Here is a 19347-nt window from a genome sequence, read left to right as displayed (position 1 = left end):
TACTTGCCAGACAAACAATTCTCAATAGAAGTTCAAGTTCAGCAGATTATTTCCCTGCAGTGTGTTTTCCTGGATGATTTCCAAGAGTTAAAGTTCAACAAATTCTCATGCTGTCTATAGAGACAGTCACTCTTTCATGGCAAGACATCATTCTATGAAAAGTACTTTTGGTCAGTCATACCCTTTTCTTTAGCTATGAGGACATGCAAGGATATTCACCATTACTAGTGACTTTTCTTGATTTGAATGACCAAAAATTTGAAGCAAATGAACCAAGAGTAAAAATTAGAATGGGAGAATGCTTTTTTCTTCTTGTTTCTTCTTTTTTTCTTTTCTTTTTCTTCCTTTCTTTTTTTTTTACACGTGTAAGTTCAATGCTATGTTTACATGATGAAATTCATTGTGTGCATCATCTATCACACTTAGCATGAAACCCGAAAGGAATTTCAATGAAGTAGATGCTTTTGTTTACTGGGGCAACCAGCATTAATGACATGAAGTCGGTTTTTCTCAGGGTTCTCATTTGGTAGAATGGCCCTCTTCAGTGTGAACCTAGAGCTCTAAATAACATACCAGAAATTTCAAAAACAAGCCTCATGTTTCTACTGGGTGATAATTTTAAACTGTAATTTTAAAAGATAGTTAATAGAAGATCTTTTATATGGTTGTTATTATGCTTTCCTCGGAACTTGTTTATATCAGTGTATGACTGTCTCCTTCCTGCTCCATGCATAGAACACTGGTGTCGCTTATATAATTAACTGTGCTTTACCATGGCAAAAGCATTGTGAATCCATCACTTAAGATAGTCAAGACTCCTCAGGACCAACACCATGTTCTTTCATCCCACCCAGATGTATTCTTACTTCCTGTCTTCCTACACCCTTGGCAAACATTTTAAATCCAGCCTAACACTTGCCTTTCTAGAGAGATTCAATTCATTTGCACACAGTCCTAAAAGTACTTCTTTTAAGGCAGGCACAACAACTCACATCTGTCATCCTAGTTCAAAGTTGGCTAATACAGGAGGCTTACCATGAACTCGGGGCCAGCCTGGGTTAAAGACTGAGACCATATCTCAAGAAAAAGAGACACACTAATTATTGTTGAGCGGTTGTCTTTATTTAAAGGGAGTCTTTCCTACACACCATTTCACTGACAAATATTCACTTCCCTGTTTCCTCAAAGGTGTCTCATTCATAGTCAGCCACGTATGCACACACATGTCTGCACTCTCCTGATAGGAGCTGGATTCTTTCCAGGCCATTACTTTTCAGCTTTTGTACAAGTCCAGCTTCTCCTGGGCTTACTTCCCCTAGATCTGCCACGTCAGAGGCAATTACAACTTTCAGTGTTTAATGCCACACTTTCCCAGTGGGCTGTGCTATGTTTCCTTTTGCAAGCGTTGCGAAGATGATTGGTATACACCCCCTTTAGCACTTGATCTGACAGATGGGTTTTCCAAATTTTCAATTCAGCTATGTACTGTATGCACTCCAGTGTTCATTCAAATACCCCCGATCAGCACTGGCATAAACATCTCTTCCTCTGACCTGCAGATTTCTTTTGTCAAATTCCTTTCCGCATCTCTTGTCCAAGTTTTTCTTTGGGTCATTGCTATCTTATTGATTAATAAATGTGCTTCATATATCCTTGCTACAAACCTGTTTTAAGTCTCTCATGCTGTAAAACTGTGTCTCCCTTAGGCAGCTTCTTATGTCGCTTTATTTTTCTTTGTTCTTAATTTAATTTTAGTCACATTAAATGAAAAAAAAAATCACACCCAGAACTTTTTATCATGTATTATTCTTAAACTTTATTATCTAAAAGATATTCACCTATCTTATTTAAGTTTGGCATGACCTTGTGCCTGGTAAGCACAGCAATATGAATTGTGCATATGTTTAGGCTCTAAAGAAAATTTCATGATTTTATTTTTTAAATTTAAGTATTTCTCCATTCTATTTATTGAATAGTCTCTGCTCTCTCTCTCATATCTGACATGGACGTCTAAATTATATTGTAAAATTCCACTATGTTCTTTCTATTCTCAGCTCTACTAAATTTATCTCTATGAATACCCCATACCAACAGCACATATTCTAAGTACATCTACAAATAGGGTATCCTTGTTGAGTCTGATGTCTTGTCAACAAATGCCTTCTTTGTGCCTTTCTTCTTCAGACGTACACTGGGTGAGCGAAGAAGAGATAAGTATCTGTGTATTATCCTGGTTCATATTTTCATCTGATTTTCATATAATAACCAACCCTAGCGAGTGGCTCTTCTCAGTACTGGTTGTAACCTCCTTGGGAGCATCAGCCATATTTCACTTACCTGTGTTGTCATATTCAGAGTGTCAGGTAGTGTCATATTCAGAGTGAGATCTGAGACGCGTTAGCTTGCCAGTAGGCAACAGACATGGCAGAATTGAGGTATCTTTAGTGACTCTGAAGGGCTGTTGGTCCTCAAGCCCTCCAAGTAGCTACTGTTCATGTTCATATCAGAGTGGATTATTAGGCTTCCCCAGTGCAAAGTGCTAAACAGTCATCCAAAAAGCTTGCTTCTGGGTCCATGAAACAGATTAGAAAAGACTTGTCCACAGTCCTTGTTATGTGTCTGTGGGGTCACTATTGTTGACCCACGCCCCCACCCCCACCCCCAACCTGGCAAATGCTCACATTCTGTAAATGTCACACAACTGCTACTCAACCAAACAGGGAATCTAAGAAGAATAATTTAAAATGTTTATAGTTTTCTTATATAAAATCAAAGCCAAGGGGATCTACAGCAAGTTATTAAGTGGGTCTAGAATATAGAGACCTCACTCTGGGATGCTAGCTTTAGGAAGAAAGCTAAGGCATTTGGCCACATTCCCTGGATGCATATCAGAGCCAGAAGCCTAGGCTTTGCTGAGATGCTCAGGGCAGTGATCCCCCACAGAGTGACCTCCACCCTGGGATAATTAGGGAATCCCCCGATGTGCTGATCTTCCTAAGGACAATGCTTTGTTAACAGTCTTGCTTTGAAAAGGCTCTGCAAGAATACCCAGCACCTTCATTCCCTTGCACCATGCTCTCTACCTCCAAGGGATGCTAAAGCACAGCAGGCAGGCATGCACAAAACGGAAATCACACTTCAGTTTAGGTGCATGAGAATCTTAAAGGGCTTAATACCTAATGAAAAGGTCAGATCAGCAGTTCTCCTTACAACCCAGTTTCCCTCTCTGCCAACTGAAGCTATGAAAATGTCTGTAACCTTTGATCCGTAACTCTAATTATACATGAATGAGTAGGGCACATACACAGAGGAATGTTCTATCAAAAGTACAGAATAATTTAATGCAGGATTTAAATGCCCATGAAACATTCTCATAGACAATTGGTCAAATACAATGGCCGAGTTATATGTGACACTTAGAAAGACAAGTGTACTCTTCCAGCATTCATGTGAAGGCTTCTTCAGTCTGCAGGTAAATGTAGGAGGATTTGGACCCAGAAATCCAGAGGAGTGCACTTTCAATATAATAGTCTCTTCTGCTAGCGCTGGTCTCACTTATTTAGCTGATTTATACGGCTATGTGGCTGTTCACATGTGATCTGTTGGGCTCATCCCACATTCTAGCATAGACAAGCATTTGGGGGTTGTAGCTGATTGAGGAGGCATTAGCTTCCCAGGTAGCTAAGGAGGAAGAATGTATTGGGAGTAAAATTGCAAAGAAGGAAAGCTAACCAAAGGTGTGCTACTGGAACTTTCTACTGAGGGCAACTGGAGCTAGGTCCCATGCGGACTTTACTGGCATGCTTCTGAGACACTCCTCCCTCCCCATACAAATCTCAGAAGTGTACTTTCTAAAACTTCAGAAACAAGCACCAACTCCCAGACTCCTATATTCACTACATAAAAATCCTATTTTTTGTTTTTTTTTGTTTGTTTGTTTATTTGTGACCTGAATTCTCCCATACTTCATACTGACATATCACCTGTGCAGCTGTTTTCAAGCCTGTGCAGCAACAGTGTTGTCTCAGTATGCATGGAGATATCTTCCATCACGAAAAGCAGAAACCAAAGGTGAGCTGAGGTGATGAAAACCTGTCCCTACGTATCTGCTGCCCGATCTGTACAACCAGAATGATTTGCACAGAATTCTCACCAGCTTGTATTCTCCAACAAATTCTTACCACTGACTATGTTCAGAAAAAAAGTAAATTAAAAACTCAATAGTCTCTGAGGCAATGGTTACAAAGATATAAGTTGAGAGAGCCCAAGCCCTCAGGGATCTAGAAGGAACATAACACTGATTGTTCTAGATGCAGTCTTTCTTGTCCTGACAGAAACAGAACCCAAGGTTAGGTCTCTACGGCTGCTGTCAACCTCCGGACTCTGCTTCTTTTATTGGCTGTCCCATTTTCATTTTTCTAGAATGAACTCTGGAGCCCCCACAACAGGAGAGTCCTTCATCTAGACTTTACACTAACAGAAGGACAGAAGTCTTCAGGGGAGATTTAGACTCCCTCTTTTTGGAGGAAATTGGAATGGGCTGGATGCCTAGGTGATGGCTCCTGCCTGTTCTTCAGAGTTCACTTACAGAGCATGGATTTTACCACTACAAAGGATGACCTTCATCTGAAGTGTGGCAGATCCCAAGAATTTTGATATTCTCTGCCTTATCTGTGTGAGCAGTTGTCAACTTATGAGGATGGGGCCTAAACCAGCATATTTATCTACCAGATAGATAGCATTCACAGAGTGTTGTTATCTCAGATAATCCTAGACTCTGAGCGGGAGGATCACTTGAGCATGAGTTACAAGTCAGTCTGCTCAATGCACGCAGGCCTCACTGTGCCACCCTCTGCCTCCAAGAAGTTACATCTACTGACATTTATTTTCTCAAACAAGTACACAGTTTTATCAGAAAGCTCATAATAAAAGAAAGGGAAGCTCTGTCAATCTCAGACTTCATATGTCTCTTGAAGTGTTTCCCAATTATAGCAAGTATTTATTTATAAATACTTTATGTCTGTAAGCTACTTACTCGTCTACTCTGATATGGAAAAGACATATTCTAATATTGAAAAACTCCATATTTTATACATGTCTTAGTTTCAACAATGTAGTGAAAATATATTTTACTGCTCACTGTTACTGGTACTGCTGTTTGCACTGTGTTGGTTCTATGGGATGTAACAATGTCTCTCTAAACGCTCTGTTCTTGTCCCAAGCGATTGTTGATAGAGGATGCCAGCAAGAACAGGGCAAGTACCACACTGCTTTCAAACTTAGTATCCAGCAGGCAGCTATATAAATACACAGAGAGAAACCAACAGTTCCTTCAAATAGAAAACAAACACTGTTATGGTTTATTTCTGTCAATTTGACACTAAGCTGGAGTCATCTAGGAACAGGAGGCCTCGACTGAAAAATTTCCTCCACCAGATCAGCCTATGGGCATGTTTGAAGGACATTTTCTTGATTAATGGTTGTCGTGGAAGTGCCCACCTCACTGTAGGTGATGCCAACCCTGGGTAGGATCCAGGAGATCCTGGGTTATACAACAAAGCAGGCTGAGCAAGAAAGCAAGCCAATAAGCAACACTCCTTCACACACCCCTGCTTCAGCTCCTGCCTCCAGGTTCCTGCTGTAAGTTCTTGCCCTGACTGCCCTCCAGTGATGGACTATGACCAGAGAGTTTGAAGATAAAATTAACTCTTTCCTCCTCTAAGTGGTTTTGATCAGAGTTTTATCACTGCAATAGAAAGTAAAGGATGAAAAACACTTAAAGTGAAGTGGTTGGTGATTTGTAATTTATAATCCAGGCGATCCTTCCAGAAATCTTAGAGATGCATCGTTCACAATATCAGGGTAATGATAACTTCATCCCTCTTACATAATGTGACTTCTGTTATAGTGCTTTTTTTCACAGGAACAAGAAGGTTAATGTACTCTTCACTTTTTAGAGGAAGAGATAGGCCAACGTTTCCAGGTAATTAATAATGACTAAGGAAGAAGTTTCTCTCCTGTTGGTTGTACCCCTTAGGCACACAATTTGGTTGCTCCAGATGGACACTATTGAGTAGGTATTAGGGTCAGGAAAGATTCTTACCAGTTTCTGCCCAGACAGGACCTCCAGTAGAGCAAGCAGCTTGATGCCATCTTTCATGTCTTCAAAAAGGTCATCCACCACCATGGGAGGCTTCCGCTGCAAGACAAAATGCCACTCACTGGGGGGAAATTTGTATACCTCATCCTCATTCCATCTGTCCATCCATCCATTCATTTCTTATTTGTGTTATGAGTTGAACCAATGCCATGTTTATGTTAGATATATGCTTTACTTCTAAGCTACATCCCAGACCACTTGATTACTTTTATGCAATTATCAATGATGAAAGTTTCCAGAAGAAAATTAAGCCGGTATAAATAAAGGTGGACATCTAAAAAACCTTATTATATCCTATTACTGAACGCAGAGAGTAGAGCTGGTGCCTACCTACAGCTTTCACTACTACTTACTAGTGTTCAAGGTACTGGAAAGTAATCTACAAACTAGCAGAAGAGATAAACACTAACCCAGCTAAAAATCCTGAGATCTATGATGGTGGTCTGCCTGCCAGGTATACTGGTACAGTAGTGGCAGAATTGTTATGGGAGTAACCAACTGCTACCTGACGAGAATTAAGGCTTACTCTATGAGATAAAATGCATGCCTGACAGTGACCAGGTATCCAAGAGCCTGAAACAAGATAGACCATAGACCTATAGTAGGTAACATGCTACTGTTCTGTCAAAAGAACATAGAAATAAAATGTATCCTAATGACATTCTGCTACACTCATACATCGGGGTCTTGTTCTGCCATCATCAGAGAAACTTCTTCCTGCAGTAGACGGGATAAATACAGAGACCCACCACTGGACAGTGTGCAGAGCTTAAGAGATCTTGGAACACTCATCCATAAATGGGATGTTTCTGTCACATACCTCCCCTAAGGACTTAGGGAACTCTGCAGCAGAGGAGGCAGAAAGATCTTAAGAGTCAATGGGGATGGAAGATACCAAGAAAACAAAGCCTTTGAGACACAACAGGACTGGTGCATGTATGTGCTCATAGAGTCTTTGGCAGCATACAAGGACAGCTCAGGGAGAGATGGGGTCACAGTGCTGAGAGAGGAAGATGACATAAGCCCCCATCCCTAACCCAGAAATACCTGCAACTGATAACTACTCCCATGGGGAAAATTAGTTTTTTCCAGTGGAGTCTCACTGGGGGTGGTTAACACAAACAACCTTAATGGTGTTTGGAGAGTTTTTGAGTCTCTCACGTTGCTTTATCTGGGCTTTTCCCCCTTATAGATCTTCTGCTTCTCTACTGTTGCTTGTAATTTTATTTTTATGTGCTTTCTATGTGTGCAGATTTGTGTGTCTCAATGTCTGTGTTTCCTGTGTTTTTTCTGTAGATTTTTTCTTCCTGTTTATTTTGTCCTATTATGGTTTGTTTATTTTGTTTGTTTTTTGTTGTTGTTTCTTTTCTCTTTTCTTCTCTTCAATTATTATTATTGTTATTATTTATATGTCTGTTTATATTCTAATGAAAGAGAAAGAAAGAGAAGGTGTAAATTTGAGTGGGTAAGGAAGTGTGGAGAATCTGGAAGGAGTTGGCAAAGGGGAAACTATAATCAGAATATTTCGTATGAAAAGAAATCTATTTTCCACAAGGTAAAAAAATCAGAACGTCATTGTATTTAATGTTCAGGTTCTGATTTGTATACCAGCTCCTTTCTAGAAAAAGAGTTTGTAACAAAGGTTGAGATGGTGTCAGATAAGAGAGGAAAGTAAAAACTAACAGAGATTAAAGCAGCTGCTGACAAAACACCCGGGCTTTCTCCAGACAGACGGGAGCAATGTACTTTACCATGAACAAGGCATCTTATGTGACCCAAGGAGTTTCAGAGTTTGAGAACGTTTCCCTGAGGCTATAGGAACACACAGGATGCTCCAGGAGTAGGCAGGCTGTGCTGTGATTGACACCACACCTCCTCTCAGAGGAGCCCGAATCAGGAACTATAAGCCCAACAGTGCACACAGACAGCTGAACCCTCACTCATCCTGCGTGCAAAGAAAGGAAAGGCTAGTTCAAGTCCCCAGTGTCTTTAATGTTATCATGAACATTCATGAGTTTATTGCAATGCTAAGTGGGCTGGAGTTCATCAGAGACCTGGGCAGACATCAGCAGTAGATGAAGAAACATCGATCCATGGAGAGTGAGGGACGTGCTCCATCAGTCCCTCTCCATGAGTCTCCCAGATAAAACTCTGCCCCTTTGTCACAGTGCAAGCTCCATGGTTTTCTAATTCCTACTGAACTTTGTTAAAGGCCCAATGTTACCCCCTTTCAACTGCTTTTCTTTTAAAATTGTGTTCAATATAGAGGTACCGAGACTCGTAGTGGTCTTCTGAGGTCCACTTTCTTCTCCGCCGGCCGACAGGGAGCATTTATGTTTCTCTCACTGACTGCATGAATTGTGGAGGCTGAAAGCTATAGTTCTAATTTTAAATATATTTCTCTTTCTTTACGAAGTGAACAGCTGAACACATTTTGTCCTTCCGCTGTGAAATGCATGTTCAAAAATAACAGCGTTTGCATTTCCAGTCACTCCTGGTAGGATCCCACCATTCATGCTGCTTCTTAATTATATAGCAAAAAATTAATATTGGCTTTACATCCTAAGCACATAAATAAAATTATTTAGAATAGAAAAGCCATTATAATAAAAACCAACATGATATAAAGCAAATTATAGCATTAACCATTTATCATCATTATAAATGGAACACAGGCATCATTCAAAGGACCAACTTGGATCTTACTAACTTAAATGAAAAACAAACTTGAGTGAGAAGACACAAATTTTTACCTGAATACATTAGGAAAACTGGAAATTCCCACAAACCAGTAAACATCACAAGAACTTCTACAACACAAACATCATGAGTTTTGTAGGCCCATGAATGGAACTAGAAAATATCATCCTGAGTGAGGTATCTCAGACCCCAAAAATACATGCATGGTATGTAATCACTAATAAGTGGATATTAGCCTAAAAAGTACAGAATACCCAGGATACAATCCACAGAACTCAAGAAAGTTAACAAGCAGAAGGACACAAGTGAGGACACCTCAATTCCACTTGGGAGAGAGAAGAAAGCAATGACATGGTGGGGGCGGGGAAACAGAGGGAGGGAGGGATCCGGTTGGGAGAGGAGACAGGGAGGGGAAAAGGGGAATATGATCAGGTATGGAGGGGGGAATAGGACCAAAGCCTTGAGGGCCAGGAGAAAGAATGGAAACAGGCAACCCCTCAGGAGGTAGGAGATGGGGGGACTCTCTAGAATGTACCAGAGACCTGGGAGATGAGAGATGCTCAGGACTCAGAGAGAGGGATCTTAGATGAAATGCACAACAATGGAGAAAGAGAACTTGTTGAGTCTACCTCCAGTAGAAAAATGGGGCATCAAGTGTAGGGATGGAGTTGCCATCCCACAGTCAAAAACTCTGACCCATAATTGATCCTGTCTGAACTGCAGAGACAAAGATGGAGACTAGCCTGAGGGAAAGGAGATCCAGTGACAGGCCCAAATTGGGATCCAGCTCAAGGGGAGGCTCCAAGGCCTGACACTTACTGATGCTATGGTGTGCTTACAGACAGAAACCTAGCATGGCTGCCCTCCAAGAGGCCCAACAGCAGCTGAATAAGTCAGATGCAGATACTTAAACTCAACCAATGGACAGAAGCCAATGTGACCCTTGTGATTGAATTAGAGAAAAGCTGGAAGAAGCTGAGGAGGATGGCGGCCCCGTGGGAAGACCAGCAGTCTCAACTAACCTGGATCCCGAGATCTCTCAGACACTGAGCCACCAACCAGGCAGCATACACCAGCTGATATGAACCCCCTGACACATATACAACAGAAAACTACCTGGTCTGGCCTCAGTGAGAGAAAATGCACCCTTGAGAGAATTGAGGTGCCAGGGAGTGGAGCAGTCTGGTGGGGTGGGTGTGGGGACATCCTCTTGGAGCTGGGGAAGGAGGTATGGAATGAGGAAAAGTCAGAGGGCAGACATGGAGGGGGATAACCACTAGACTGTAAAAATAGATTAAACAATAATGATTAAGAAAAGAAAAAGAAAAAAAACAAGAACTTCGGCATCAAAGCTATGATACTGCATGGATAATATGCGTGGATAGTATGTGTATGCATGACAACATGCAAAGATGACAGCATACATGGGCAATAGCAATGCAATCAGGTGATAACTCACAAGGGTGACAACATACATGTGTGGTAACATGCCTGGGGGTAACATGTATGGGTGATTTTATACATGTATGATAGTATGCACGTATGATAACATGTTTGAATGATAGATGACATGCAAGGATGGTATTATGTGTAGGTGATAACGTACATGGGTGATAACATGCCTGGGTGGTAACATGTATGAGAAATTACCTACATGTATGACATTATGCATAGATGATAGCATGCATGAATGATAGATGACATGCATGGATAATATTATGTATAGATGATGGCATACATGGGTGATAACATGCCTGGGTGGTAACATGTATGAGGAATAACATACCTGCATTATCTCTCACATGTGTGAGTGATTGCATACATGGATGATAACATGCACAGATAATAGCATACATAGATAATAACATGCATGCATGATATCATGTGTAGATCATAACATGCATGAAAACACACCACTCTCTGCTTCTTTGTAGCACAGTGCTCCCTGATGCACCTGATACTGGCCTTCACAATAATTGACAGTGGTTTCTGGACAAGTTCCAGGCCACTGGCCTCTGCCTGGCCTTGATGACGCCGTTCTACACTTCTGAGACTTCTGAGACTGGCCAAAGGGATTGACAACCTTCCTCCCTCCTCTCCTTCCCCTCTTCTTCCTTCTTTTCTTGCCCTTCCTCTTCTTCCTCTTTTCCTTTTCACTTCCCTCCCTTGCCTTCTCTAGATCTTTCTTTCTATCCTTCCCTTCCTAGCTGTGGCCAAACTCAACTGGGCACCTTGCTCTTCACAAAATTGCCTGCATAAATATGACCCTTGAATCCTTCCTTCCAGGAGAGAGCTCCCTTAAGTACTATCAAGAACATGATAGACACTTCATGTATGTTTCTGACTGCCTACTTGGATGACTCAGTGAATGAAGATAAGTGGTGTGTGAAACTAATAAAATATAGCTATTTATCAAAAAATCACCCAAGAATTAAAAAAGAATTAAAAAGAAAAAGTATCAAGTATTATTTCTGCACAGCACATGATAACTTTAATGAGCACAGCACATTCATTTTTTTTTTTCAGGGGACACTCAGATATGAAATCTTGTAGCTGAAGCATCTCTGCAGTTACATTACAGATATGGCAACAATATGACTTCTTTGGGCAGACTTGGATCCTAAGGCTGTGAGCCAAAAGGCAGATAGCAATGAGGATAACTGATTGGAGCCTGACTTAGCAGAAAGTAAAGGCTGGGCTTTACTCCCACTGCCTTTCAAGAACTGGATAGAATGGGCCAAGCACCTTTCGTGTCCATAATTATGTTAAGCTCTCTCTTTTTTGTAGAATATTTAGAAACCTTACTCATTAGAATCCCCTTTGGTCTTAGCAATCCATATTTAGTGGAAACAGAACAGTTTCCTGCCAAGTCCGAGGTGTTCAAAATTGCACCTCTTCATTGCACCAAAAATGAGGTGCTTTCCTTCTGTGCCATTCTTTCTAGAAGCTTTCTCAAATAAGATCTATGTCCTATGATGTGGTCCTAAAAGGATGGTCTGCCCTCTGACGTTTCCAGAAACTCAGAGACCATGCTGAGATCTTTGTGCATGAGGAGCAGGTGCTCACTCAAGAGGGTGAGCTAGGGTGTGGTTCTCCATTGCTACCTGTCTGCTTTGTTCAGCCATGGTAGCCTGGGATGCTTTGTAAGTAGGACCACTGCCTTTTTCTATGGACTGCAAGGAGATCAAATGTCTCCTACATTTTAAAAAGATTTGTTTTTATTTATACAAGTGTATGTGTCAGATGTATGTGCTAGTGTGAGTGTGGGAGGGTGTGGTGAGTTTGTATATGGTACTGTGTGTGTGTGTGTGTGTGTGTGTGTGTGTGTGTGTGTGTGTGTGAATAACTTGAATTTTGTCTAGTAGGCACCAGTATATATCCATCTCTTAACTACTTTTTGCTTTGGAATGTTTTTCATGATAGGACGGTCATATTTGTTATATCATATCAATTTTATGTCCCCAAAAGAAATTACTTTATGAGGGGAAAGGTATAAGAAAAGAACTTGAAGAAAAACATATCAGAAACAACCATTTGGATGGCTTAAAATATAAAAAAAAAACTATCACATTTTAAAATTATATGAAAATGAAAAATGTTGGTTCATAAAGAAAATATCACAAGGTAGGCATAGAGAGTATGTACATGATGCCCAGCGTTTAGCATCTACAACTTAGATGTTTATACATTTAAACCTACTAGAACTTTTGATAAGGAAGGCAACAGAATATAATGAAGATGGAAGAATGAATAAGATATTGTTGGATATCCATATATGCTCAGAACTCTGTTATGGACTCTACATTTATCTTTCTTTTGTATTTACAAACAAGGAGTTTGAACACAAGACCAAGTTTCTGGGCAAGAGAGCCCAGAGCCCAGATTGGTTGTCACAGGGACCACCTTGTTAGGCATCAAGCTTAGGAAAAAGGTGGAGGTGTTAGCATTAATTTTCAGAGTACATGAGCCTATAGATGTGACTTATTTAATATCACTAATGAAAAATATTGAAAGATGACCATGACTACTGGCTTACTCTACTAGAAAGGATGACTTTATTAAATAACACCACTGTTCCATTTGGATTTGAGAAAGACTGAATTATAGTAACAAGAGCATCATGTGTATTTACCATGTTTGCATAGACACAAGTCAGCCCAGATCCTAGTGTGTCCCCTAACAAGCACCATGGCATAACCCATCCTGAGTACTTCCACATTCTCTGCTTTAGTACAGATTATGGCTGGGGCCAAACTGGCTCATGCTAGCCACATAAGGATGCATCGCCTTTTTAGTTTTGGTTTTTACTCCTCTTGGTACCTCATATAAGTCCTGTGATGAAATATTTGTCATTTTGTGACTGGCTTATTTCACTTAGCACAGTGTCCTCAACGTTCCTTTACTTGGCAGCAGGTGGTGGAACCCCCTCTCTTTTCTTCCACGGAGTAAGATTCCATTGCAGTACCCACCAACATTCTGTAAATCTATTCTTCTGTCAGTGGATACTGTACTGCTTCAACCTTCTGGCCACAGTTGAAAATTGCTGCCATGAACTGGATGTAACGATACTTCTTGGCCCTTTGGCTTTCAATTCTTTAGTTATAGACCCAGCAACAGAATTGCTGCGTTATGTGGTAGTTCTATTACCAAATTCTCAAGGAAGGAGCCACTCTCATTTTTTATGGTGGTTGTCAAATGGAAGGAGAGAAATCTACTTCAAGCATGACTCTAGAATGCTATCAATTTGTTAGTAAAGTTTGTGGTGGTTTGGATGAGGAATATCTCCCACAGGCCCATGTATTTGAATACTTGGCTTCCTGCTGGTGGTGCTATCACTATTTGGGGAGGTTATGGAGATTTTGGGGTGTGAAGGGTTACTGGAGGACACATGTCACTGGAGGGTGGGCTTTGAGAGTTTGTAACATTACTCCACGTTTAGTTCACTCTACTTCCTGTGTGTGCCTGAGGTATGATCTCTCAGCTTCCTGTTCCAGCCACCTGCTCCCATGCCTCCCTGCCACCAGGAAGCACACGCTAAAGTAAGCTCTCCTCCTTAACTTGCTTCTGGTCATTATGTCTTATTACAGCTTCAGAAAAGTAACTAATATAAATATCTGCATATCTTATAGAATCTCAGAGTCCCTGTTGATCAATGTCATACCATTATAGAGTTCCAGCATTAGGCATTTAGTCTTTTACAATGTAAAGACCAATATATGTATATGTGTATATATACATTCTGTCAACTTCCAGGTCCAGTCCTGGTGCCACTTACCATTCTTGATTTGGTCATCAACTAAGGGCTTTGTTCTCCATTGGCTAAGAGTTGATCAAATATTATATTATACTATGAAGTCCTATGGCCTGTCACTTTGAGATGATGACCATGTATCCTATGGCTAATATTAATGATTATAGAATATTTAGTGACTGGTAAAGCTGGACTAGAACATGCCTAAGGGGGAGCTTGTGCCACAGATGGCCATCATCTTTAGGTGGTACACATACTGAAAACAGAGTCAAGGGTTGCTAAGCATGACACAAGGCCATAGCCTGGTGTATTCACAGTTCTGCCTTCTGCACAGGGTGTTGGAAGGTACTAAGAAAAGGGATGACTCTAATTCCATTCTGTATATCCCTGATCTATCTGTGCAGAACATGGTCCCTCAGTCTCAGAAACAGACAAGCTACTAGGATGACTTATATATGGCTTAGGTAGGAATATAAGGGAGCCTATCAAGAATGCTTACCATCCCAGGGTCAGCATAGGGAGCTCTTATTTCCTGATGGTTATCTGCAGGGTGGGACAATATCTAAAACAACAGGAACAAAGAGAAAGGGCGGAAAGGGAAGAGAGGTTGACCAGCAGATGTTGGGTGAGCTACCTCTGGAAGAGTCGGCCAAGAGCCCATTACACTAAAATTTAACAATGTGCCAAGCTAGTCTTGGCCCAGATTAACCAAGACTGTGATGATCCCCCACAGGCCGTACTGACTAAAATCAGCATACTATCTAAATGACCTTGCCATTTCACTCTGAAAATAAAATAGAAATTCCCAGTAGTTCCACAAACAAGGTGAAGCAATTCAAATACTTTGTACACATCTGCTTCTCATTCAGTGTTTTTACGGAAAGGTTCCTGCTGTTATTTCCCACCAATCTTTGGCACAAGTAGGAAACGACTTCCATTCTACTTCATTTCCTCTGGTGGAGAGCATAACCATCTCCACTTCCTTGATTATTTAGTTCAACATCAAAGGTCCCAAAGGCAATATCCCCCTACTGCCCAGTTTCACGTGTGCCAGAGAAAAGCTCCACTAAATAATGATGGGTTTGGTTTTTTTTTTTTTTTTTGGTACAACAAAATGTTTTCTACCATGTGGCACGGAGCCAACACACACCCTTGTTTATTTCCTCTCTATAGTGTATAGTGTTGTACTTGACACCTCTTTATTGTACATATCTGGTTGTGGGTCCGTTCACAAGTTGTCCTGGCTTAATTTTAAAAACTCATCCAGAATCCAGTCACCTGTAGCTTCTCACACTTCAAACAGAAATTGTTTTTCTCTTTCATTCATGGTTTCATTTTCAGGACCTAGAATATCATCTAGGCTATTAAATCACAGCCCCTCCACCATAATGCCAGTATGTGAGCATGGCACTGTTTTAAAGAAGAAAAAGCTATCACAAATGTTATCAAAGTGTATACTAATCTCCATAAGCCTTGTGAGCTCTGCACCCTCACTATTCATACCCAACAGCTCTCAAGGTAATGGACATGACGCAGCTTAAAATGAGTCTTTTTTTTTTTTTAATCATTTAATTGCATATTAGAAAATAACTAATTTCAATTCAACTCCCCTAGATTTCTGAAGGTATAATTAACAGCTAAAGGCTGAATACATTTACGGTGTATGAGGTGATATTTTGATTTGTGCAAACATTGCAGAAGTCTGAAAAACAGGCTACTTAAACGTATTCACGACCTCATGTATCTACTGTGGCTTTAAGAACACCAGGGAAGAGTGGGGTGAATTTTGGCATTCTCTTGACCCGCTTCCTTTGTCAGCTTCTTGTATTGGTTCACAAATAGGTCCACAAGGGTGTACGCAAGGAAAGGGATGAGAGCGAGACTCATTTAAGAAAATGTTTTCAGGCAATATGCTGTTGGTACAAAGGTAACTGGGAAAATTTAAGCAGCTCACATTAAAGCGATTTTCATAGAGTGAAAACATCACTTAGTTTAGTTAGTATAAATCTATAGGTCTTTAACCTGGAAATCCTAACTGCTTCCTTCAAAGTAGGAACTGAGTTGAACTTGGTGTAAAACCAAAAACGTGCTCTTAATAGATCCCCTCTGCATGCCATTCCTGTTCCTTATAATTCAAAACCTCAACCCCCACTGCCTTAGAATGCTGCTGTGTTTGGAAATATGATCTTTACAGAGCTCATCAAGTCAAAACGCAGACATTAGCATGGATCTTTCATCCAGTGTGACCAGTATCTTCAGATGAAGAGAGAATTGCTTCATAGACCATGCTAACTGCTGAGGCAGAGACTGCAGTGTTGCAAGTCCTGACAGTCACCATCAAAAGTTAGACAGAGGTAAGGACGATTCTTCCCAGAGTCTCAGAGGACTGCTGGCCTTTTGGATCCAGAATGGAACATAGTGCATTTCTCATTTGTTCTGTGAAAAAGCATATGTGCGTGTGTGTGTGTGTGTGTGTGTGTGTGTGTGTGTGTGTGGTCTTAGCTTACATGTGTGCACAGGTGCATGCAGGTATGTGTGTGTATACCAGAGGTTGATACCAGTCTCTTTGCTCACTCTCCATCTTCCCAATTCTTGAGTCTGGTTTCTTGGTAAATCTGAAGCTCACTGAATCAGGTAGATGGCTAGCCAGTGAGTTCTAGGGCTCTGACTGATGGTACAGACATTTAGTATGACCAGCTTTTTAACATGTGTTCACCCAACATGTGTTGGGTGAGGGTCTTCATATTGTATGTTCTTCATATGCACGTTACTGAAAGCCCTCACATGTCCCTAGATCCTGTACACATTTGATGGCAGTTATCTGTCCATCCTATTACTAGGGCCATATCACTGTATTTATAATTCTTAGTCTTAGTTGATACCTAATATACACTGGATGGACAGGTAACTAGAGGATTGAAGCACAGCACAGTAGTCACTGCTTGTCAAAGACTAAACGTCTATGCTACAGATTGACTGTTATGGTGGAAGCAGGTGGCATGGTGTTTGAGGAGATGATGAAGCTGAGATCATGGAGGTAGAAGCCTTGGAGGAGATTGGTGAGTATCATTAGAATGAGAGGAAGAGGGATCAAAGCTCATTCTCTGCCCAGTGAAGACAGAAAGAACAGCAGCCCATAATCTGGGAAGATGGCCGTCTTGGAGACCGAGTCCCCCAGCATCTTGACCTTGGGCTTTTGGGAATTCAGAACTTGGTAGTAGCTGTTTGTTGGGCAAGCCATTCTGCCTATGACATTTCCTTACTGGAGCTAACCTGATCAACAATGTTCCTGTTTGGGAGTCATGGGACAAACCCCAGCCTTGTCATTTTCCGATTGCTAAGATCTTTAATTAATGTTGAGCGTCAAGTACTTGGCCTGTAAATTAATGGAAACAGCACACTTGGTTGCTGTGAGAATAAAATACAATAAAATATAAATTGGCCGGGGCTCCATTACCATCAATGTGTGCTCAGCAGGCAGCATTACTACAATGTAAAATCAGAATTCACAATGTGTGCTAACAAGCTAAGTGCAAATCTGGAGCCTGGGCTTAAATGTCTTACCTGTAGAAATCACTATCTGTGTAATGATGACAAAACCCACTTCCTTTAATTAGCTGAATTAGAGAATAGAGTGATACAACTATTTTTTATCTTATTGATAAAGAGAATTACAGTTTGCTCACATAAAAGAGGAGTCTCACCCTGGAAAGAAACAATCAGTTTCATAAAACCACTTGCTAGTGTACCTTAAGACTATATGACATGACACTGACCATTTGTGATTTCCAGTGGTTCAGATAATTGCAGAAGCATAGAGCCCAAAGCAAACATAAGAAATCTATAACTGTGCATAAAAATTTGAATAATTTATAGCTATGTTCTTAAAATGGCATAAAATTATATACAGAAAATTCTTGGGTTTTTCCTCCATTTCATTAAGATATATGGGTTAGTAAAAGTATATTTTCAAAAGTCATATCGTACCCTTGTATACATGCCATGTCTTCATAACTCGTGTCATAATACCGGTAGGAACTTGTCACAGCAGAATGAGATGCCTGTCGTCAATACCAGAATTGATGATTTAATTATAAGTCATTTCTAAGGTTGCAACTGAAGAAAGCAGCCAGAAACACAAACTATTTCCATTGAAAACCCTCCTCCTGGTACAGAGGGACTCAGCATGTTAGGTATTGGCCATATAATCATGAGAACCTGAGTTGAATCCTTAGTGGGCGCGGCTGAACACTGAACACACCTTTAAACAGAAACAGGGGTTCCTGGAGTTCACAGGTCAGCCAGGAACAAAATAAAGTTTAGGGCTTTCACATTGTCTGAACCAGTGGACTCCAGGATTGGTGAGAGGTCCTGTCTAAAAAATAATAGGAAGAATGGTAGAGAAGGAACACATCAGCTTCTGACCTCCAGATGTACCTACAGACATACATGTACATACAGATATAACACACATACACAGTACACATGTACACACACATTACACACACCACATATCACACACACTGACACATATATACATACAGACACACCACACACATGTACACACTGTACACACACACACCACACACAGAGAGAGATACATATACACCCCACAGACATACCTCAGATGACAAAACACACACACACCACATACCACACATATACAGACATAGCACACACAGAGACACACACAAACCCCACAGCTAGCACACACACACACACAGAGTCATAAGGTAGGTCTCCTGATGACACTAACAGGTCCTTCTAGGAAGAAGAGAGACCAGAGTTCTTTCCCTTTCATTCATGTGAGGACACCAGAAGAAGCCAGCAGGCAGCAAGCCAGTAAGACATTTATAAAAACAAACACAAAAACAAAACAAAATAAAACAAAAGCAAAACAAAACCCCCACAAAAATCGAATTTTCTGACTTTGCTCCCCATGACTGTGGGACAGCAATACTTATTGTTGAAGCCACTGGACCTTTGAGAAATTCTTGAGGCTTAAACTACAACAGGTGAAGTCCCCCAGGAAGTATTGCCTTATGTATTCCAGACACCACTCTCCACAGAAGATGATTAACTAAATTCAAACAATTGTCCTAACAATTGAATGTGTGTGTGTGTGTGTGTGTGTGTGTGTGTGTGTGTGTAGTCTGTCAGCGTAGGGGAATAATTTTACTGTGACATACTAATGTTGAAAGTCATTTTATATTAACATTTACATTCAAAGACAGTA

General features: G+C 40.7%; 1 protein-coding gene across 3 annotated transcripts in view; it reads right to left on the bottom strand.

The window, feature by feature from the left end:
• Window positions 1-19347, bottom strand: part of Syne1 (spectrin repeat containing nuclear envelope protein 1) — a 478529-nt gene that overhangs the window by 374015 nt on the left and 85167 nt on the right. For all 3 annotated transcript variants that reach the window (XM_076926749.1, XM_076926750.1, XM_076926751.1), the window contains exon 4: window positions 6104-6199. In XM_076926749.1, the coding sequence (XP_076782864.1) occupies window positions 6104-6199 (96 nt within the window). The remainder of the gene's footprint in view (window positions 1-6103; window positions 6200-19347) is intronic.

This window comes from Arvicanthis niloticus, chromosome 28, assembly GCF_011762505.2.
Source record: "Arvicanthis niloticus isolate mArvNil1 chromosome 28, mArvNil1.pat.X, whole genome shotgun sequence".
In the NCBI taxonomy this organism is placed as follows: Eukaryota; Metazoa; Chordata; class Mammalia; order Rodentia; family Muridae; genus Arvicanthis; species Arvicanthis niloticus.
Note: the sequence above shows the minus strand (reverse complement) of the source record. Positions and strands in the feature narration are given on the sequence as shown.